This window comes from Vipera ursinii (genome assembly GCF_947247035.1).
Source record: "Vipera ursinii genome assembly, chromosome: Z".
NCBI lineage: Eukaryota > Metazoa > Chordata > Lepidosauria > Squamata > Viperidae > Vipera > Vipera ursinii.
Genome location: NC_139517.1, coordinates 15,224,496 through 15,242,561, shown reverse-complemented (window position 1 = coordinate 15,242,561; position 18,066 = coordinate 15,224,496). Strand labels below are relative to the sequence as shown.

General features: G+C 43.7%; 2 protein-coding genes across 3 annotated transcripts in view; both read right to left on the bottom strand.

The window, feature by feature from the left end:
• RPL28 (ribosomal protein L28) overlaps positions 1–18,066 on the bottom strand; it is a 532,136-nt gene that overhangs the window by 124,240 nt on the left and 389,830 nt on the right. The gene's annotated exons all lie outside the window — the stretch shown is intronic.
• TMEM238 (transmembrane protein 238) lies at positions 9,063–17,554 on the bottom strand. 2 transcript variants are annotated; one of them, XM_083376441.1, is made up of 2 exons: positions 16,955–17,554; positions 9,063–9,217 (listed from the first exon to the last, which is right to left on the bottom strand). In XM_083376441.1, the coding sequence occupies exon 1, from the start codon at positions 17,311–17,313 to the stop codon at positions 16,957–16,959; it is 357 nt and encodes a 118-aa protein (XP_083232567.1). In that variant the 5' UTR covers positions 17,314–17,554; the 3' UTR covers positions 9,063–9,217; positions 16,955–16,956. The 2 variants fall into 2 exon arrangements, with proteins under 2 accessions (XP_083232567.1, XP_083232566.1); XM_083376440.1 differs by lacking the exon at positions 9,063–9,217 and adding an exon at positions 12,896–13,857.

Here is an 18,066-nt window from a genome sequence, read left to right as displayed (position 1 = left end):
GTTGGTCAACGCCTGTGACATCAGTGACAATAAGGAACACAAACACCTCCCTGATTCGTTCGTGCCATGTTCTGCCAAATATGCCATCGCTAGGATATGCATGAATGTGGAAACGATTGCTCCATAAAGCTTCTTAGGCATAGCTCTGTAAAGTTCCTTGGGATTCATTAGAAGCAATCCTGTTCCCAGTTTTGCATGTAGATACCTAGAGGAGGCCCTAGGCCAGGGGTAGGCAACCTCGGCTCTTTTATGACTCATGGACTTCAACTCCCAGAATTCCTGAGTCAGCTGACTCAGAGTTGAAGTCCATGAGTCCATGAAGTCCTTCCTGGGAGTTGAAGTCCATGACTCATAAAAGAGCCAAAGTTGCCTACCCCTGCCCTAGGCACTCCAAAGAGGATGCAGAATGTGAGATGGTGGACCCTATTACAACAGTGTGTCATCCCTCCAAAGTAGACCAGACTAGGAAACCAAAATTATGCATTCTTATACTGCTTTTTATTATTATAAATTCATAGGAACAGAATTTTGAACGTCTCCACGTGCTTCCCTTCTCTCTTCCTTTATCTTCATGTCAGTGGATTGGATCTTGTCTAAGATGCTTCCTTGGGTTACAGATCTACTCTGGACTCAGGTTTCTTTTATCTGACTGTCATCTTGCTTGCATCTCTTTTTCTTATTCCTCATGGTTATTCCTTCTGTTCATTGGACCTACTCAGTATATCTCAAAAGGGCTGTAGAATTAAGGGACTCATATCTCTTCCATTTAACTGGTTGTTTCGGAAGGACACTAAAAAGCTGCTAGAAAATGTAGAAGTGGTTTGATAACTACTAATCAATGGCGTGACGGAACCCTCACTTCTAAAGCTCTCCTCAGACAGTGCCTTCTTCACATAAGGAAAACATACAGGTTGCAGAAAAAGCTAGGATGTAACCCATTTCCCTAACAACCCATTTTGGGGGATATGTTTTAATCATGAAAAGTCAGGAAAAAATAAAGCTAAACAAGCTGCCAAGTCAAATCAAAGGGTTTTTAAATTTTTTAGCAGACCATCAAACATGAGGGAAATTTTTATTTGCAGTCTGAAGTGGCACAGTCCAGCAAATTATGCGCTGATGGAAATTTTTAAGTAACATTGCTCAGGATTAACTTTTCCATGGCTGGGATAATTAGAATCAAAAATTACACAGACAGCCCTTGAGACTGATGGAGTTTCATTTTCCACTGACTTAGTAGAGTGGTATTCTTCTCACAATGTAAAAAAGCAGGGTGGGGCTTGACAATGCTGTACACTCTTTGACCAGATTGCCTCAGTCTACTGCTATTCATTATATGTGGGTGGGTAGTGCATGATAATGCATTTCAGGTGGCTTATTTTAACGTCTATCTCTCCTGTCAATGAGAGCCTCTTTGGTCTAGACCAGGGGTAGGCAACCTCGGCTCTTTTATGACACGTGGACTTCAATTCCCAGAATTCCTGAGCCAGCTATGCTGAGGAGAAATGGAGAGGTTTCCAAGCTGAGGAATTCTGAGAGTTGAAGTCCACGAGTCATAAAAGAGCCGAGGTTGCCTACCCCTGGTCTAGTGGTTAAGGCATCAGGCTAGAAACCACGAGACTGTGAGTTCTAGTCCCACCTTAGCTACAGAGCCAGTTGGGTGACCCTGGGCTAGTTATTCTCTCTCAGGCCTTGAAAGGAGGCAATGGCAAGCCGCTACTGAAATGTTTTCAATACAACTTCAGGTATATGTCCAGGCAGAAGTCAACACTAGTTTGAAGGGCCCCCCCCTCATCCCCCCCAAAATTGTCATTAACATCTGAACCAGTTTGCGAGTTGCATGGTTGAATGTTATCTGGGGATGGGGAATCACATAGATTAGGCTGGAGTCATCATCTTCACAGGCTAATTTTCTAGACGGAGGATATTTTCTTGGAATAAACAAAATGTTCACTTATGCAACCCCGTCAGCCTGACTCCAGAAAATAATACTTTTTCCCCACTGGATTCTGCTGCATGTATTTTATTGATCTTGCATTCTTTTTTCTAAATATTGCACATATTAAATTATAAACCACATGGCACGTTATTGCTGAAAGGCGTCATATTCTGAACTAAATAAAATTAGTCTAGAGATTGGCCAGGGAAAAAAATGTAGGAGAAACATCATCATTTTGACCCTTTGAACTGGTCAGGAATCCTACAGCTGAGAAAATAATGTCCAAGTGCTGTATAATCTTCCCCTCTATGAATGAAGTTCTTCCATAGGTTAGAGTTCTCAGACAAAATCCTCTGTCTGAAGGATCTGGTAGGACCTGCTGGTGATAGCTGTCCTGCCTCTCAGAATAACAGAGTTGAAAGGGATCTTGTAGGTGTTCTAGTCCAACTCTCAGCTCAAGCAGGAGACCCTATACCAGGGGTAGGCAACCTCGGCTCTTTTATGACTCATGGATTTCAACTCCCAGAATTCCTGAGTCAGCTGAGTCAGCTGACTCAGGAATTCTGGGAGTTGAAGTCCATGAGTCATAAAAGAGCTGAGGTTGCCTACCCCTGCCCTATACCATACCAGACAAGTGGCTGTCCAGTCTCTTCTTAAAAGCCTCCACTGATGGAGCACCCACAACTTGTGAAGGCAAGACGTTCCACTGGTTAATTGTCCCATCATAAAATTTCTCCTTAGTTCTCTCCTTGATTAGTTTCCATCCATTGCTTCTTGTCTTGCCTTCTGGTTGACCCCCCCCCTCTTCTTTGTGGCAACCCCTCAAATATTGGAACACTGCTGTTATGTCACCCCAGTCCTGCTTTTCGCTAGACTAGACAAGCCCAATTCCTGCAACCATTCTTCATACGTTTTAGCCTCCAGCCCCCTAATCATCTTTGTTGCACTTTTCTGCACTCTTTCCAGAGTCTCGACATCTTTTTTATAATGTGGTGACCAAAGCAGGATGGTGGTATTCAGTTGTGATCAGTTGTGGCACTACAGATAGTGCTACATTTGTAGACCACTAACCAGTGTTCAGTTATATATTTAACTGGGCATGTTGCATAATTAAAAGGACAAAACAAACCCCCAAAGAATTGAAAGAAAAAAGATAATAAACAAATAAATAAATACCCACTTTAAGGACACCATCTTAAGCCTGGAGCAAAGCCTGATTTTCAAAGTCTTATGCAACCCATGTAGGGTTAAAGCCACATAGAATATAGTATAATACGGTTGGAAGAGATCTTGAAGATCTTCCAACCCAACCCCCCTGCTGAAGCAGGAGATCCTATACCATTCCAGACAAATGGTTGTCCAGGAATGTCCACATCAATTATTGGTGAGATGCTTTTTCAGAGGACAGATACCATGATGGAGACGTTACGCTTATGGGATCCCACTAGACAAAATTGCTTAATTGAGGAGGTCCACCCAACCCATTTACAGGTGATACCTCAAATAACCAGGCCATATTCCATGAAGAATTTTATAGGAGAAAACCAGCTCCTTGAATTGCACCCAGAAGCCATCTGGCAAACAGTGCAGTAACAGAGCAGTGATGACACACGGGCATATGGAGGCACATCCATAACTGCTTCGTCTACTGTTTGTCTTTTGATCAGTTGTCACTTCTGGCTGGTCTTTGGATGCAGCCCCAGTAGACCATATTGCAATACTCCAATTGTGAGGTGAGGAGGATACAACTGAAGTCTGAAGGGCCTCCTATTCTAGGAATAGGTGCAATGGGTACATAAGATGGATCCATGCAAAGATTCTTCTGGCTACAGTTGCCACCAGCTCTCTAAGCAGTAATTATAAGCCCAGGAAGACTGCCCCCACCCCCCAGACTGTCCCCAATGTCCCACCAAGTCCCCCACATGTTCATTCAAGGACACTGTAGGAAATTTAAAAAATGTAGCTTGGGGGCTGCCATCTTGAATTGCACAACCCAGCAGTTGCCCCAGTCCTGCACACAACGGCATATTGCTGATCACACTGCTACAACCATTATCAAGGGACAGAGCAACGAGAGCTTTGCAAAAAGTTCCCACAATTTGACATCTCCTGTCCTAACGTCTCAGCCTGAGCAAAATTGTTTTTTTTCCCCTTGCAGTTGACAAACAACGCCGAAATGCAGGCATCCTTGGAGGCATCCTTGTAATTATCACCATCCTCATGTGTGTCTTTTTCTCGTGGTAGGTTTTTGGTCCTTTAAACTTCGTAGAACGTGGCTGCCATATTGGGTTATAGGACATTATGGGGAGGCGATTTGCAGTTTTCAGCATTAATTGACATAATCTGTTGATTCATTCTTTGGGATTTTAGTCATCAAAACATCAGGACCATGAGCAGAAATAGGTAGTCCTCAACTTACAACTGGTCATTTAGTGACTGTTCAAATTATGATGGACCACAAAAAAGGTATATATGACCCAGATTTGAAATTTTAATACTCCCTTATGGCCCATGTTTGCATTTTGGGCATGTGACAATGGGTCAGCATTATGGTTGTTTGCAGAATCCTGTGGTCACATGACTGAGAATTATGAAAAAAAATTGTCAGAAACTGTCAAAAACAATGGGGCAATGGGTTCGCTTAATGACAGCAGCATTTGTGCAGTGATTAAAGATTCACTTAATGACTGTGGCAATTTAACTGCTGCAAAAAAGTCATAAAATCAGGTTGGTCTCACTTAATGACCACCCCAACTTACAACCATAATTCTGGGCTCAATTCCAGTCATAAGTCGAGGACTACCTTTATGTACTTCACCCTTTCCATCACAAAGGAACTCTTTTGCTCAATTCCAACATTTATGAAAGGTGAGCATCCAGCAGGTGGCAATTGCACACTGCACTTCTTCTGGATTTGGTAACTCCCATATTTTCCAATCATGTCTAGAAAAATGTCCATACTACAGATTTATCTGTTGCAATCACCATGGCTTTTGAACAGAAGGTGCGCAAAACACTCCATGTAGGAGCCAAAGGCTAGACTGTCTCCTGGCTATTGGCCCAAAGTTTCCAGCAGATTTTCATATCAAAGGTGGGATTAGAACTCACAGTCTCCTGGTGATTGGCCCAAATGCCCTGCTGGTTTTCATGCCTGAGGTGGGACTAGAACTCATAGTCTCCTGGTGATTGGCCCCAAATCCCCAACTGGCTTTCATGCCTAAGGCAGGACTAGATCTCACAACCAAGATATTGTAACCTTGTCAAATTGCTCTGTGCTGAAATCTTTCCTTTCCATAAAAGAGCTGGAAGTTCTTTAATGAAATTCTACACTGAAATGGTAGTTCCTATATTATTATATATAGCAATTCCGTTGTGTCTATAGTACAGCAGCGGAGCACAAAGTCCTGTTCCTTGATTTCTCCAAGGGAGGCCAGTAAAATACTACCCCAATGATAGTTTTGCTTCTCATCAGCTTCTCCATGACCCCATGAGACATTTTGGTTGAAAATGATGAGAAGGAGTCATACTTCCAGTCACCTCATCTGTTAACCAAAGTTCCTACAAAGGCTAAATCTAATTGGGAAGAGAGAGAAAAGATCTGGATGTATATATTTGTGTTTCATTTCACGGATGAACACACACACACACACACACACACTATGGAGAAACATTCCCTCCATTTATGCTACATGCACCAACCACTTGCTCACATTCAGCTTTGGATGAAAGCTCTTTTCAGGACACTCATTGGACAGCTCAGACATCAGTCATGGAGCAAAACGCTTCCCTGAGACCCCCTTTGCAGATTATGGCTGTGCATCAAGCTGATTGGCTGCCTCTTGTGTCAGTCAGACAGCCACCTTTTCTCTTCCTCCAGCCCTTTGGAACAGATTTCAAAGGGAAAATAGGCAATGAGGAAAATCTAAACACAAGTTAACCATAAATGAGTGGGGGAAATTGAGGTATTTGCAGCAATAGAAATACAGAACCACACACCTGTGTAATGCAACTGTCCCAAAGGGGCGGGTGATGATGAGGGAGGCAAACACAAGTCAAGATGGCGTCTGTGTCCATTGTGATCTTAACAACCCAGTTACTGGTAGGAGTGCAGTCCTGGACAGGATATGGATGTTGTCAGTGGAAGAATACAGGTGGTTCTTTACTTACAACCGTTCTTTTAGCTCCTGTTCAAAGTTCCAATGGTGCTGAAAAAAAGTGACTTATGACAGATCCTTGCACTTAGGACCATCGCACCGTCCTGATGAACATGAGATCAAAATTCGGACACTTGGCAACCAGCATGTATCTCAGACAGTTGCAGTGTCCTATAATCACATGCCGACCATTTGCCACTTCCCAGCTGGCTTCCGACAAGCAAAAGCAATGAGGGAAGCTGAATTTGCCTAAGAACCGTAAGATCCACTTAACGACTATGGTGATTTGCTTAAAGACCACAGGAAAAAAGGTTGCAAAATCTGCCGTGAGTCACTCAGTGACTGCCTCGCTTGCTGATGGACGTTCAGTCCAACTGTGGTTGTAAGTCAAGGACTACCTGTAGCTATCCAGTGTGGAAAGGATGGTGCTTCTGGTGTTCTAATCCTACCGTTCATACATGCAGCTTAACCCCAGGTGTCCAGAGGGGACTGGAGGACGTCTGTCATCCTGCTCAGAGTTTGTTCAGTGTGAAATGCACACAGGAGCACCCTTTATTTCCTGCCCCGGATTCTGAGCTTTTTCTTTCCCACACAGGAAATTTAAAGAGCTGCAGCGGAAGGAAAAAGTGTCTCGGACGTCACGAGGTGGGAGTGAAATGGCCGATTACTTAGTCAAACTCTTAGACGAGGAAAGCGAGGCTGACGACTACAAGGGACATGAGCTACTAGATTCCTGGGCCCAAGGAAGTTACTCACCCGAGCCGGGAGGAGGAAAAGGAGGACTAGCAGGACAACAGTGGAGTCCAGAGCTGGGCTCTGAAGGCAGTCCTGAACCAATGCAACCGCCGGAACCAGAAGCACCAAAGCCAGAACCAGCATCTGCAGAAGGGCAACCGCCCCCTTCGGAGCCGCCACCCCCACCCCCACCCCCTCCAGCACCAGCACCCCCACCGCCAGAAGCAGCCCCCCCACCCCCGCCCCCACCCCCACCTCCGGAAGGAGGAGAGCCACCCCCACCCCCACCCCCGCCACCTCCAGGAGAGCCAGCGCCGGCACCGCCGCCGCCGCCACCATCTGGAGAATCAGGAGCTCCTCCTCCACCACCACCACCACCACCACCACCTGGAGAACCTCCACCTGCTCCTCCACCTGCTCCACCAGCAGAACCTGCCCCGCCCCCTCCCCCGCCCCCTCCCCCTTCCTAGTGTGATTTTTTGGAATCTCCTGATGATGCATTTAGAGTCACCAATAAAAGAGTATAGTTTTTCTTTCTCCCACGCGGTTTGATTGAGTCAGGGAAGCTGAAGCTAGGAAGGCCCGTCCGGTCTCCCTCCTTAAAACCTTCCCCAGCTATTCTTCTCCGTTTCTACCTTACGGCTTGTCTGGTTTCAAAGCTTAAAGGTGAAAAGTTATTATTCAGCTTTCTCAGTCAAGCAGGCATCGCCGTGGGTGGGAAGTTCCTGTCACAAATCTCAGAGGCACGACGGCTATTTATTTATTTATTTATTTATTTATTTATTTATTTATTTATTTAAATTCCATTTATATCCCGCCCTTCTCCGAAGCCTCAGGGCGGCTTACAAGCTTAGCAGTAGCCTTCATCCTATGTATATGCCTGCTTAATATTAGGGCTTTCACACACACACACACACAAGCGGCATTATTACAAAGTCAGTTTATTGCCCCCAACAATCTGGGTCCTCATTTTACCTACCTCGGAAGGATGGAAGGCTGAGTCAACCTTGAGCCTGGTGGGATGCGAACCTGCACTAATTTTAGGCCCAGAGGGACCGAGAAAGGATTAGAAAGTGGGCGAAGAAAAGAATGGAAGTTAGTTGGATTTAGAAGAGTAATAGTAGTACCACAGGGGTAGTCCTCGACTTACAACAATTCGTTTGGTGACCGTTCAACGCTACAAACAGCACTGAAAAAGGTGACTTGGGACCACTTTTCACGGTGACGACCTTCACAGCTCTCCCATGATCGTGTGATCAAAATTCAGACGCTTGGCAACTGGTTCATACTTATGACCGTGACTGTATTCCACCTTTGCGACCTTCTGCCAAGCAGTCAGTGGTGAAGCCACTTCACTTAACAACTGGATTACTAACTTATCACTTAGCAACTGTGGCAAGGAAGGTGGTAAAATGGGGCAAAACTCACCTAGCAACTGTCTCAACAACAGAAGTTCAGGGCTCAGTTGTGGTCATAAGTTGGGGACTACTTATAGTAGTAAAAAGAAAAGTAATAATAACAACACCACACCTGGTTCTGGAAAAAAATAGATACTGTATATATATATATATATATATATATATATATATATATATATATATATATATATATATATATATATATATATATATATATATATATGTCAAATACTTGTTAACTATTTAGATTACCTTGCTAGGCCCCAAACATGGGGCAAATCTTTATTTCCTGTTTCAGCCTATCTTTGAAGGCCATCGAACAGGCAGTAGTCACACCGGTGACAGCTCATATATTTATGTAAATTACTAACAAAGAATTAAGGGAGACTGATATGCATTTCAAACTTATTAGTTTTCATCAGTCAGCCATACCGTTCTGAGATTCGAACCTGGGCTGATTGCACGTTAGGCAGTTGTTTTTACCTCTTGAGCCACAGGATCTCTCTCGCTTTGTTAGCTTTAGAAGCAAGGGGAGATATGTGTCAAATACTTGTTAACTATTTAGATTACCTTGCTAGGCCCCAAACATGGGGCAAATCTTTATTTCCTGTTTCAGCCTATGTATATATATGTATATGTATATATATATATATATATATATATATATATATATATATATATATATATATATATATATATATATATATATATATATTTGTGTAAATTACTAACAAAGAATTAAAGGAGACTGAGACTCTTTAGTCTTCATCAGTCAGCCATACCCTTCTGAGATTCGAACCTGGGCTGATTGCATATTAGGCATATATATATTTCACCCAATACTGTACAACAAGAATGTCACAATATACTACATGGATATGGGCAGGAGTTAGTTCCAGGGTAGTGACTGACGAGTCACATGTTTTTCTCAGTGAAGTCCAGTTTTAGAAGAACTTTGTCCAGCTAAATCCATCCTGCAGGTAGAGCACAAAAAAAAAGAAAGGAAGGGTTAACCACAAGCTTGTTACAAATACTCATTTACCATCATACTGAAGGGAACAATGAGTAAGTTGGGATAAGAGAGGAAAGAGGCGATCCCTTTAAGGGGCAAGTGGAGCTCAGAAGATGCCCACATCCAGTTTCTCATGGAAAGAATGGGAAAGACCCGGAATTCAGGTTATATAACATATTGACAAGTTTAGGCAAATGATTTTGTTCCAGGAGATGCTGGAAATGTCCTCCTCAACTTATGACTGTAATTAAGACCAGAATTACAGTCGTCGGTCGCAGTGGTCATTAAGCAGGTCACCATCTGATCCGATTGCATCTGACTTTTTTGCACCTTTTTAAGCGAGCACCATGTTGTTAGATAAATGCAGTTGTTAAGCAAGCCCGTTTTCTGAGATAGGTTTATTTGGGGAGGGAAATCGGAAGTAAATAATGAACACCAGCAAAACACACCACAAATCACAGTCTTGTAACCATGGGATACTGCAGAATAACAGGATAACAGAAAAAGAGAGTTGAGGGAAGCCTGGAGGTCTTCTAGTTCAACTTCCTGCTCAAGAAGAAAACCCTACTACACCATTTCACACAAATGGTTGTCCAATCTTAAAAACTTCCAGTGTTCCCACAACTTCTGGAGGGAAGTTGTTCCACCGATTAATTGTTCTAACTGTCCTTTGTTATAGATTGCTTCTCTCCTTGATTAGTTTCCATCCATTGCTTTTGAATTGGCCATGAATGAGAGCTGGTTGCTGAGTGCCCAAATAGCAAGTGTTTGTGCCTGCAGAAGCTGTGAATGCTCCCAACATTGGAAGTTTTAAAGAAGAGATTGGAGAACCATTTAGGTTTCCTGCCTGAGCAAGGGGTCAGACTAGATGACCTACAAGGTCCCTTCCAACGTTGTTGTTGTTATTATTATTATTGATCTGTTTTTTCAATCCATATATGCTGACAGCAAAAAAGGAGCAATTTGGATCTTCTTTAGTGTTACAGATTGTACAGAGAGAGGTGGGGAGAGAGAAAGAGAGAGAGAGAGAGAGAGAGAGAGAGAAGGAGAGGGAGACAGAGGGGTAGAGAGAGAGAAGTGCTCAGTACATTAATGAATTCACCTCTGGATAGCAAAACATGCATGTATGTATAAGGAAAATGCACAGATATGTTGTAGGGACACATACAACACATAGGATTCAGAGCGACATTCATTCTGGAATCACATTCATTCTGGAATGACATGTTTTTAGAAATAGAAATATTTTCTATCAGGGCCCTGAAACCTTGAGACCGTCCTCCCCTCCCCCCCCCCCAGTGTACCACATTAAGCGCATTTCTATCCATTCCAATCAGGCAGAAAAAACAATATTACACAGAGCAGTCTTGTAGATCAGGGCTCCTCACCCCAGGCTGTGGACCTCTACCAGGCCACAGAAATGGCGGATGAGCATCATTTGTGCATGTGTGGGATTCAGGTTGCACATGCAAAACTATTCCCCCGCGCCCCGCCAAAACCACCACCTCTGCAGAATCAAAATGGTTGGGGCTGATGTAAATCAGCGGTCCCCAACTTTTATGTCTTGGCAGCCCAGCTGTGGGGGGAAGAGGGGAACAGCCCGTTGTTCGTGTAACTCGGAGCTGGATGTGCGTCGTCCAGCCACTTGTGCAGCCCGGTTCCGAATGGGCCACGGCCGAGGGGTTGGTTTGGGGACCCCTGATGCAGACGTAGCAAAGGAGTTTTCATTTGCAAGTAAAGGCCATCCAAGGCACAGCAAGAGGAGGAAGTCTCCAGTTTCACCCAGACATGGAAAATGATATCTGTGGCCTGTCTCTGAATATGTGGCATTAAAAGTTTAATGAAGATGCTGAAAGCAATGACGGAAGTAATAAAAGAGAGGACTGAGCTGTCACAGCAGCATCTAGGCCACTGCAGGAAATAGACTGTTTAATCATATAGGACCTTTGTCCGATCCAGTAGGATGCCTAGAAAAAAAAAAAATCTGCAGCTGCGGAAACTCTGAGACCAGCCCTTTGTTTGTAGGGAAGGCAAAGAACAGACTCAGGTTTAAGGAAGCAGAAGCCATGAAGAAGTTCATCCATAATTAGCATTGTTCCCCGCCTTCTCAATTACACATAGTCCTCGACTTACAACAGCTTGTTTATTGACCATTTGAAGTCACAACAGCACTGTAAAAAGTGACTTATGACTGTTTTTCGTACTTGTGACCGTTGCAGCATCCCCCATGGTCACATGATCAAAATTCAGAAGCTTGGCAACTGACTCATGTTTATGACGGTTGTAGTGTCCCACCCAGAGTTATGTGATCACCTTTTGCAACCTTCTGGCAAGCCAAGGTAATGCGGAAAGCCAGATTCACTTAACCATCACGTTACTAACTTAACAACTGCAATGATTCACTTAACAATTATGTCACGCCAGTTTGTTAAATGGGGCAGAACTCACCTAACAAGTATCTCACTTAGCAACATTGAAATGTTGGGTTCAATTGTGGTCGTAAGATGAGTACTACCTTTCCTGTGTGTGACTTAAACTGCATTTCTAAAGGGGCCTCTCTTTGCAAGGAAGGAAGACATTAGCCTTTCTTGTAGCTTGAAATGAGGTGCTATTCAAGTTGTACAGAGACATAAAAATGGAATGGATTTTCACTGCAGCTCTGGCCAGATGAACCACAATAGCAGAAGTCCACCGATTCATTCTCACTTCTGCTGTGAGAATAGCTTTTACTTTCTACCCCTTCCTCTCCTCCCCACCTGCCTTCTATGGTGGATTGACTATAAAAAGACTTGAGGACATGGTACATACAATCCAGTCCACCGTGTTTATGTTCTGGATACGAGGTCAAAGAGAAGCAGGACTGTTAGAAGAGACTCTTTGTAGCTCATGGTTGAACTGTGAGATCCTTAGTGCACTGCTGCATAATGCAACATTGAAGTGCAATATTAGGGGCAACGCAATGGTGAATAGAATGTGAAGGATGTGTGTATATAATATATGTTTTACTTCTGGTTTTTTACTTGTGTGTAGTGTGCACTGTGGACAGACTTATTTTCATTGTGAGATACACAATAACAATAAAGATATTCTATTCTATGTGGTCAGAAGAGTCTCAGGTTGAAGGGCAAAGCTATGAAGACTCTCTATACACATGTGAAGTGATGGTGATAGTGGGATATACATATTTAGGAATCTTCATCTGTATAACACCGAGGGTTCTATTCCAGTAACAAGAGTTGGATAGTATATGTATGTACATATAGTATAAAAAAGTTAAATGTAAAGGTTCCCCCGCACATGCGTGCTAGTCATTTCCGACTCTAGGGGCCGGTGCTCATCTCCGTTTCAAAGCCGAAGAGCCAGCGCTTGTCCGAGGACGTCTCCGTGGTCATGTGGCCGGCACGACTAGATGCCAAAGGCGCATGGAACGCTGTTACCTTCCCACCGTAGTGGTCCCTATTTTTCTACTTGCATTTTTACGTGCTTTCAAATTGCTAGGTTGGCAGAAGCTGGGACAAGTAACAGATGCTCACTCTGTTATGCGGCACTCGGGATTCGACCCGCCAAACTGCTGATCGACAAGCTCAGCGTCCTAACCCACTGAGCCACTGCGTCCCTTATATATAGTATATGTATATACAGACACAAAGACACACAAACACACAACATTGGGATCGTGTTGATGTGTGATTCATGCTATTCAGTTAGTAGCCATTGCCAATTGGTTAGTATTTTATTTCATTTTGAAGTTTGGGTTAGCCTTTTATTTAACTTTATTTTTACAGGTAAAAGATTACAGGTAATCCTTATGTAGCACTGTCTCATTTATTGTACATTCACAGCTAAAAAGTAATTGCACATTCGCAGATGAAAAAGTAATTTTATGACCAGTGCTCACATTTACAACCTTCACAGGTCTCTAAAGCAAAGGAAATAAAGCCATTAAGCACAGTTGCAGTTTCACTTAGTGACTACTTTGCTTAATGACCAACTTGCCAGTCACAGTTGTGGTTGCTAAATGAGGATGACCTATATCCAGGCTATAAAAATTCCAGATGACCAATAGGTAAGCAGAGAAATAGAGAAAATGGTTGCTCTTTGCTGCCTCCTACAGATCATTTCTATTATTGAACTCCGGATATGGTATCCTGCCACTCCCCACCATCCAGTCAGAGCTGAAGAAGCTTCTTAGATGGGAAGCGAAACGTCCTCAGCGAGAAAGTCCAGTTGCCTCCTGAAAAAGAACCTTTGGGCAACCATGGCCTGGATGACTGAGAATCTCCATAAACATTTGACCCAATCACATAATAATTTAATACTCTTTGGTTAGCAAACCAGCATCACGTGTTGTGTGAACTCAGTTATATAGACATTGTTTTTAAGTATACTCTTTGACATATAATGGCTTGTGCAAATGTTTGCTTTTTTAAATCCGTTATTCTAATAATGCCCTTCCCCTTTTCCAGTATTGTATCACACCAATGAGCACCACCCAGCTCTTCACAACAGCAGGTTGGCCAAAAGTCAAAAAGATATTGTTCCTGGCATAGAATCATTGGCAGAGACTGCTGTGCTAGCCACGTGCTGTGTTCATTGAAAAACCTGCGTGAAAAACAGGAAAGCAACCTTAATTAGCACATCTAGGAGAATTGCATTGACTGAATGCTGGGCAGATTCTTTCCAATTCTATGGTTATTGTCATATACTTGCTTCTTGGGATCATTCTAGTTGATCCTGGATGACCTTGCAAAACATAAGCTGGTTCAGATCTGGCTAGCATATGGATAAGAAGACACCAGTACAAACCAAAGCTATAATCCAGTCTGCAGAATCAACCCAGTAGACAGCAATGACAATAGCCATATTCTTTGAAGTCAACTGTAATCAAGCTCAAGGTTCAAGGTCTTGGTTATGATCTTTAAGTCCTTACATGGCATGGGTCCGGGATACCTCGAGGACCACCTGCTGCCGGCGTCAACTCCCCTCCGCCCACAGAGAGGGCCTCCTCAGGGTGCCTCCGGTCAGGGAATGTTGACTGGTGGCCCCCAGGGGGAGGGCCTTCTCTGTGGGTGCTCCGGCATTATGGAACCAACTGCCGGTTGAGCTCCGGACGGCATCGGACCTTCGATCCTTCCGTCGCGGGTTGAAGACCCATTTATTTGAATTAGCTGGTCTGGCCTGATAGGGGTATATGGGTTTTTTAATTGGTTTTTATTATTTTATCATTGTTGTATTTTAATTGGGCATTGGTTTAATTTTCTTTTAATTTTTGTATTGCTATTTATATATGCCCTGTGAACCGCCCTGAGTCCCTTAGGGAGAAGGGCGGTATAGAAATCTCAATAAAATAAAATAAATAAATAAAACTTGAAGAAGATATTATTTTCATTGACCTTTCATATGCAGTAGATGTTGAAGGCCGTGGTTTTTCCCAGTCTCTCTAAACCCAGCCTTTCTAGCATGATGGTTTGTAGATGTGCTGGGCTGCAGCTACCATTGCATCTAGCTCTACAGGATGAGGACGAGGAGAATGTCTTCCACAGGGTAACATATATGACCTATAAAGCCCTAAATGGCGAGGGTCTGGGATATTTGAGGGAACACCTGCTGCCAGCATCAAGCTCCCTTCGTCCAGTGCGCTCCCACAGGGAGGGTCTTCTCAGGGTGCCGCCGGTTAAAGATTGCCGGCGGGTAACACCCAGGGGTAGGGCCTTCTCAGTGGGCGCGCCTGCCCTTTGGAACCAGCTGCCCGCGGAGCTTAGGACTGCCCCCGACCTCCGTTCATTCCGCCGGGACCTGAAGACCTGGCTCTTCGAGCTCTCTGGCCCAGGCTGAGAATTTTTTGATTTTTAATTTTAACAGGGTTTTTATTTTTTCTCAGGGTTTCATTTAATCTTTTTAATTTGTTTTAACTTTTGCATTGATTTTCTTTTAAATATCCTGTAAACCGCCCTGAGTCCTTCGGGAAAGGGCGGTATATAAATCTAAATAAATAAATAAATAAATATGAATGAGAAAGTAGGATAATACCGTGGTAGAGTGAAAGAATATGGAAAGTTACAAAAGTACAGGGGAAGATAAAGAAACAAATTTCATAAGAGTCAGATCCGGTTTTACTTACACTAATGGAAACCAGCTCTTTCGGAGCAGTTCCACAAAACGCTGACATGAATTGGAAGTCTGTGTCAGTGAGGATGTTGTGATGTTGTTAGGATGATAGAGAGCAACAGCAAATCATGCAAGGACAGAAAATCGATAGCTGGTCACCCTACTCATCCAATCCTATCCCTGTGTATAACAAACACCCTATACTACAGGTAGTCCTCAACTTACCACAATTGAGCCCCTGTTGCTAAACGAGACATTTGTTAAGTGAATTCTGTCCCATTTTAGGACATTTCTTGCCATGTTAAAAAAAAATTTAATCCCATTTATATCCCGCCCTTCTCCGAAGACTCAGGGTGGCTTACAATCTAAGCACAAATCAATGTGCTTAGCAATAGCCTTCATTCTATGTATATGCCTGCTTATTAGGGCTTTCGCCCCCCCCCCAAGCGGCATTATTACAAAGTCAGCTTATTGCCCCCAACAATCTGGGTCCTCATTTTACCTACCTCGGAAGGATGGAAGGCTGAGTCAACCTTTAACCTTATGTTGAATAAATCACTACAGTTGTTAAGCTAGTGACACAGTTGTTAAGTGATTCTGGCTTCCCCATTGACTTTGCTTGTTGGAAGGTTGCAAAAGGTGATCATATGATCCTGAGACATTGCAACCATCATAAATATGAGTCAGTTGCCAAGAGTCTGAATTTTGATCACTGACCTTGGGGAAGCAGCAATGGTTGTGTGAAATATGGTCATAGCTCACTTTTTTTTAGTGCTGTTGTAACTTTGAACGGTCCTCACTAAATGAATTGTTGTAAGCTGAGGACTACCCGTAATTTTATATTTACAATCACTGAGGTAAATCGCAATCCCTATTTTGTGCACTAACCACAAAATGATGCCCAGAAGAAATTTAGTCTAGATTACATGAGAGACCTGTTTACATTTCAAGAATGGGAGCTGGACTAACCACGATCTCCAAAAGTCCCAGTTACTGTTAGGATTGCAACAGGACTCCACAATGGAACAATGGATGGTAAAAGTGGCAGAGTTGGCAGAGACTGTTCTGATTAAAGATAATTTATCTAGTTTTGTTTCCATTTAGAAACAACTTCTGCATTTTGTACTCGAAGCTGAAAAAAAATGAAACACTAATTTTAGGTTCTGACAATTAGCATGACTTTGTTGTTATAGGAAATGGCTTGACACTTTTATAAATACAAAGCAAAAGGTTAAGGCTGTAACTTTATTGGTATTTCCGCTGCATTGAAAAGTAGGAAAAGATGCTACTTTCCCCCCCCCCTTTTTCACTTCTTCTGCAATTCGTTTTTAATTTTCTCAGTTTTTGTTTCTGTTTGTATTTTATCTTATAATAAACTTGAATAAAAAATTAAAAGGATTGCTAATGAACTATAAATAAACCCAAGGCACCTTGCTGTAAGACAGTTTGATACGGAAGTTGATGCGCAGAAACTGGCACACAATTTTTGATAAAAGGATCAAAAAGGCACCTGAAGCATACTCAGAGGAGCTGGTTACTCTCCTATGGAAGTCCTGATGTGATTTGTAAGGAAAAGGGAGGATATAATTACCTCTAAGCTGCTTCCCGGCTACTTGAAACAGTCCTCATGGCCAGCCCACCACCTTGGCGCCGCGACCAGGTCCGTGAGATCTTCCTAGCCAGCCGTGCCAGCGTCCCTCTCTTGGCGTGATAATCCCTTGCCAGCTCTTCAGGGGCTATCTCAATATTGCCCGTGTACCACATAATCCAACCCAACAGGCTCAGGAACACCAGCACCGCACCCGAGTAGACTAACAGATCCCCAAAGTCTCGGCCTCGCAGCCTCAGTCTAGCAAAGATGCCGGTCAACAGTGCCCCGGTGCCCGCAGCGTCCATGAACACCGCAAACGCCAGGGCGAGCCGGCAACGGCTCAGTCCCGAGGAGACCATGGGACTGGAGCTGCTGAGTGGCTGCACTTACTTGAAAGGAGTTGGGGAGCCCTTGAGAAGGGAGGCAATGAGGCTCCCAAAACACAGAGTGCAACGGCAATTGGCAACTGCAAAGGGTGGTGGTGGGGGGGGGGGTTTCCTTCATAAGCCAGTAGGCAAATTTACAGACAAACCCAGTTGAAAGGAAGGAAGTAGAGGAGGAGGAGGAGGAGGAAAAAGAACAGCGGGAAAGGCAAACTATTCAGGCTGGGAGTGGAAAAAAGGAGTGTCCCAGGTGAGTGCACCTAGAAAGTGGTCCAACCAGTTTCAGAAAGGGAGGGACCAACAGTTGGATTAACCCTCCTGTACCCTCAGAGCTAAGAAACCTGGTTAAGCTCCCACTTGCTCACTACCCTCCTTCAAGCTTCTCCCAAGGAACTCAAAAGGCCTGGTTCCTAGGACCAGAGCCTCCCGCCCCTCTCCCACTCCCCAAAATCGGCCTTCTCACACAGCTGGGAGAGTACTGGATATTCACTGTTCTTGGTTCAAATAACTTGCTTGCAGAAAGCAGGAAGTCTCTGGCTGTGCATTTTCTTTTCTAAACCTCCACCCCACCCCCTCCACCTTCTCAGTGACACTCTTGCATGCTCTGTTCTCCTCCCTTCTCAATACACCAAGCTGTTCATAAAAGGAATCTCGCCCACTGAGGTTTTCCAGGGGTGCTGCATGGGGATCAGTGCACGTACCCACTGCCTGTGTGGCCAGCCAACCACA